The following is a 5409-nucleotide window of genomic DNA, read 5'->3' as shown; positions in this document are numbered from 1 at the left end:
CCACAGATGAAAAACTGGTTGCAACCTAAAAACTCCAGAATTGGGATAAAACTGTATTGTACTGGACACATGCACAACAAAGCCCCATCTAAGACTTCCATCTCTGATGTGTTTCACCCAAAAGTAGGCTTATCTCTCCCTACCACTGTGTCTTTCCTTCTCCTCCATCATCACGCCTGTTCTACTCTCTTCCTACACCTCAAGATTCTTCCTTGTACTGCTCCTCTCTTTCAACTCTCGTTTTCCCCTGTAGTGCCTCTCTGCTTCTTCCCACAGTGTTCCCCAGTTCTGTTTATCTCCTTCCACATTAGTGTCACCCTTTGCTGCTCTTCATCTTCACTGTCCCTCCTGTACTGCTCCTCTCTTCCACCTCCAGCATTCTCCTTGCATTGCTCTTCTCCTCCTAAATTCCCCTCCTGTTTTACTCCTCTTCTCCACCTCCAGTTTTCCCTTGTACTGTTCCTTTTCTTCTTCTCCAGTTTCCCCTTTGTGCTGTTCCTCTCCTCCAGAGTCCCCCTCCTGTACTGCTCCTCACTCAAGCACCTGCCTTTGCTGCTCTCCTCCTTAGCCTCCAATATGCACCCTGTACTGCTCCTCTCCTAAATCTACAGAGTTACCCCAGAACTACTCCTTTTCTTAAGCACCCCCAGCCCCATACAGCTCTTTTTCTCAAGGTGAGCAACTCTATTGCTCCCCTCCCCCACATACAGGGCCCCCTATACTGCTCCCCTGCTTGGGCTCCAGCATCCCCCTGCACTGTTTTCTACTATGCTTCCAGAGCCCCCTCTCCCTATACTGCTCCCCTTATCTTCCTCCACTTCAACCCCAAACTCCCCTCCGCCCACTCCTGTTGTGTGTTAGGCCCCGTTCCCACTGCGCGATATGCAAATCGTGCGTTTGTCGCGCAATTTGCATATTGCGCGACATTGCAAGATTTGCCGCGCGATGTCGCGTTCAAGCTTGCATTGAGCAAGCTTGAATCGCGGCTAAATCCGCTCCAAAAAGGGTCCTGCTGTAGCGACACACGACCCGCGACAGCAGGACCCTTTGCCCCATTGGATTGCATTGGAGCGCGATATCGCGCGGTAATTTGCCGTGATATCGCGGGAATTACCGCACGATAAATCGCTCAATGTGAACGGGGTCTAAAAGTTAAAGAATAATATAAAAAATAAAGGATAAGTTCACCTTTTGCAAAAATTAAAGAAATGCATAATTAATAATATATACAAAAAAATCTGCATTACTTTAAAGTTTGCATTCAAGCCTGGAAAGCATTGCAATAGTGATCACTCGATCATAGCCGCACAGCTCAGACTTCTGCATATTTTCGAACTGGAAGTGCTCGTATGTAGAGCTGCCCATATTCCTGCATCTACCTAGAGCGAGGACGGCTGGGCACTGATTTAATGTAGTTTGAAGTCCAGCCATCCCCCCCGAAACTCTGTACCTCAGTACGAGCTCTGTCTGGGAGAGAATGTGCAGAAGTCTGAGTTTTGCAGCTCTGATCGAGTGATCACAATTACAATGCTTTCCAGGCTTGAATGCAAATATTAAAGAAATGCATATTTTTAAATATATTATTAATTATGCATTTCTGTATTTATTGCAAAAGGTGAACTTATCCTTCCCAGATAATTTTTATACAAGTCATTCTGAATTAAGAAAGCTGGTTGGATGACCAGTGCAACGCCTTCAAGAAAAATATAGCAAGTCTAGCTGCCTTGACTTATTTTTTACAGATCTACCATGACCTGGATGAAGGAGAACCTTCACAGACTTATCCTTTAAGGGTAGAGGCCTGTTAAGCACAGAATGCTTTTTATTTGTAAATATGTTATACATTTCCAAGTAAAGACATTTGAAATCATGTTAATGATAAGTGATGAAATATTATGGCTTACAGCAATAAACAGGATCAGCAAGGGTGCAAAAAAAAAAACACCTTGATTGATAGATTTTTACTGCAATGCTCTCCATACACTGGTAGATTTTAGTGTGAACGTTTATACTAAAAATCTTATCAGAACATTTGAAAATGCCATCAGAGACTTGTAGAATGTTATTATAAATTGTGTCTGACCTCAAAATTCTACTTTTAAAATGAATCGACAAGGTTACTAAATTTAAACATGTTCACGCTGGAAGTGCGGAGATTAAGGGGGGACATGATTTCCATGTACAAGATGCTCAATGGTGATAGCAACATCAGAAATAAGCTTTTTACGGTAAACTCCATAACAAAGACTAGAGGCCACCACCTAAAATTGGTGGAAAAAGGATTTCAGCACAAGGGGCTTCTTTTCCGCTAGAACAGTTAGGGTCTGGAACTCGCTGCCGCAAGCAATGGTTTCAGCTGGGAGGATTGAATCGTTCAAAAATCATTTGAACGATTCCCTCGGAGATCATAACATACAGGAGTACAGGTACACTTAAGAACAAGATCACACAGGGACTCATACACACTCATGCACATGCAGAATCACATGCTTACACACAATGGGTTGAACCTGATGGACCTGTGTCTTTATTCAACTCAAATACTATGTAACTATATGTAATAGGGTTCCTAAATGAAAGTCACATTCACTGTTAAAACTTCATTCGAGAAAAAAAAAACAAGAAAAAGAGAACAAGAAAAGAGTTGGTTTATTACGAGCCAAATATGCTAGAACTCATATCACATGGAGGAGATTAATCCACCATGAATGTTCACTCACGCTGTGTTCAGTGGGCAGGATTAAAATACAGTCACACAGCTGTATTGTCCACGTAAGACAGACTTTAGAAAAAGTGTATGAATTTAATCTGACTTTCTTACAGAGCAACAGGGAAATTTAATTGATGCACCCCAAGAGATGGAAACACTGTAGATGTGCTTAAAGGCTAATAAAAATTCAGTAAAAAGAAATCACACTGTGGCACTGCATGCGAATACAAGTGCACATGTGCGTTAAATAAAGAAAAACGCCATTCAACTCGTGGCAAGAAAACGTGGAAACTCTTCCAAACGTGCATCTACACACACAAAACTGTACCACTAACCTTCCACTTGCACTGCCCAATGTGTAATTAATAAAATGAAAACAGCAAATTAAACATTTTTGCTGTTCTTTTATTTGTGCTCACTTGGCCACTACCCATCGCATTGGTCCTTAGCAAAGTGTGTGTCAGTGAGCGCTGGGCAGAGACTTCTCTCTTGGCTGGTGTCACTTAATGTAAGGTCTGAGCATTGTTGGAAACTAGACCTGATAACAACACATGTGCACTCGGATGAATGTGCTGATGTGTCATGTGTTTATGTATACAGCGTGCAGCTTCTGGGTACTGACAATGCTTGGGGGGAACATCCATTTACATAGATGCTGAATTATGTTGTTGGCCCGCGCACGCACGCACGCACGCACAAATATATATACCCACACAAATACATAAATATAAACACAAATATATTTACATTTACGTATCATATTTAACACAAAAGCATTTTTGTATGTCCTTGTGCACCTTTACCCTTTTTGATTATAGTTGCCTTTGGTGCTTTGTTGGATTTGGTGCATACACACTCCAGGGGTCTTAAGTGATGTTGTACTATATTACATTACAGGTATTTTTATATAGCGCAGACAATGTACGCAGCGCTTTACATAGTTGCACATTCACAACAGTCCCTACCCTCAAATGAAATGAGTCACTGCTCCAACATTTTTACCTATGTGTGTACATTTCTGCTTCATCTATTGAGTTATGTAAACACGAGGGGCAAAAAGATAAAGAACAAGCCTAAAGCTCCGCCTTACAGTAATTTACAGTCATGGGCAAAAATATTGGCACCCCTGCATGTCAGATAATGCACCACTTCGCGCAGAAAATTGTTGCAATTACAAATGTTTAGGCATTGTCATGTTTATTTCTTTTGTTGACAAAAAAAGTAGAGAAAAAAAAGCCAAATCTGACACATTCCACGCAAAACTGCAAAAATGGACTGCCCGAAATTATTGGCACCTTCTCCAAATCGCAAGAAATAATTGCATTCCAAGTCTTGTGGAAAAGCATGGACAATCTGAAGGTTACAAGTCCATCTCCAGAGATCTTACTGTTCCTGTGTCCACTGTGTGCAACATCGTCAAGAAGTTTACAGCCCATAGCACTGTAGCTAATCTCCCTGGACGTGGACAAAAGAGAACTATTGATCAAAGATTGCAACGAAGGATTGCTGGAATGGTGGATAAGACCCTCGATCAACTTCCAGACATATTCAAGCTGACCTTCAGGCACAGAGTACAACTGTGTCAGCTCGCACTATACGTCACCATCTAAATGAAAAGGGACGCTATGGTAGGAGACCCAGGAGGACCCCACTGCTGACACAGAAACATAAAACAGCTAGATTGGAGTTTGCCAAAACTTACTGAGGAAGCCAAAATCCTTTTAGGAGAATGTGCTGTGGGCAGACGAAACAAAGTGACGGCTTTTCGGTAAAGCCCATTATTCTACTGTTTTTTCCTCCCCAGCTCCCCGCGGACACAAAGATCACCGGTCACGGGCCCGTAGGAGGGGCAACGGAGCCCGGGAAGCACGGCGGGGTGTCCAGCGGGGGGGTGGGCCTTCTTCGGGAAACAGAAGCGATCTGGCGACAGGAAACTCGCCAGAATCGCTTCTGTTTAAACAGAGTTTGCCGCTGGGAGTCTGTTTAATCACGTCAATCACGAAGGGGTTAATAAATACTGTCTGTACAATGACACAAATCATCTCGGATGTACCTCCATGATTTGTAGTTATGCCCCTGGTTAGGTGTGATGTCCTCTGTTCTCCTATGTGGCTCCCTCTTCTGGTGACGGATGGATGGGTCCTTGCACACATGGTTAGCCTAAGTATTTTTAATTGGCTGAAGCATTGAAACAGTTTTGTTATATTTGTTCAATAAGTGCAAAAAATACATGTTGATCATTCCAGAAATCTAGTGAGAACTTCCTGTGCTCTCCAGTTCTGCAGCAGATTTAACAGTCTGCATTGTCCCCAGGTATCTCTTCAGACCACCTCCCCTTTATGTTATGGAGGTTAGGAGAGGGTTAAGTATTCTGTAGTCCTAAACCACTATCTGTCCTAGGGTCACAGCTTTGCTCCTCCAGAGATACATTATAGTGAGATAGTGTTATAAACCTAGAACAGGAAGTGTTTAACTAGTGCAGCAGCCACAACTAGGATAAATATAAGAAAGCTGCAATATATTAGAGACTAGCTCCAAGTCTCCCCCCCCCACACGCACACATGGTTTGCACCCTCACATCTCATTGGATTGGATAACTCAGACAACTTTTTTTCCAAGTGTCCTCAATGCCATCAAAGGTTCTCTGCACCCTCTTCCTTTTTTGGAAGTAGGTGGATCCTTAATAGTGATGATCTCCG

The 5409-nt window shown here is 42.7% G+C and overlaps 1 protein-coding gene across 1 annotated transcript in view; it reads right to left on the bottom strand.

Annotated features, from left to right (window-relative positions):
- Positions 1 to 230: 230 nt before the first annotated feature.
- Positions 231 to 5409, bottom strand: part of MRE11A (MRE11 homolog A, double strand break repair nuclease) — a 171661-nt gene continuing 166482 nt past the window's right edge. Inside the window, exon 18 of the mRNA XM_018556808.1 lies at positions 231 to 599. Within this exon, the coding sequence (XP_018412310.1) occupies positions 231 to 599 (369 nt within the window). The remainder of the gene's footprint in view (positions 600 to 5409) is intronic.

This window comes from Nanorana parkeri, unplaced genomic scaffold (assembly GCF_000935625.1).
Source record: "Nanorana parkeri isolate BGI_ZX_2015 unplaced genomic scaffold, ASM93562v1 scaffold254, whole genome shotgun sequence".
In the NCBI taxonomy this organism is placed as follows: domain Eukaryota; kingdom Metazoa; phylum Chordata; class Amphibia; order Anura; family Dicroglossidae; genus Nanorana; species Nanorana parkeri.
Note: the sequence above shows the minus strand (reverse complement) of the source record. Positions and strands in the feature narration are given on the sequence as shown.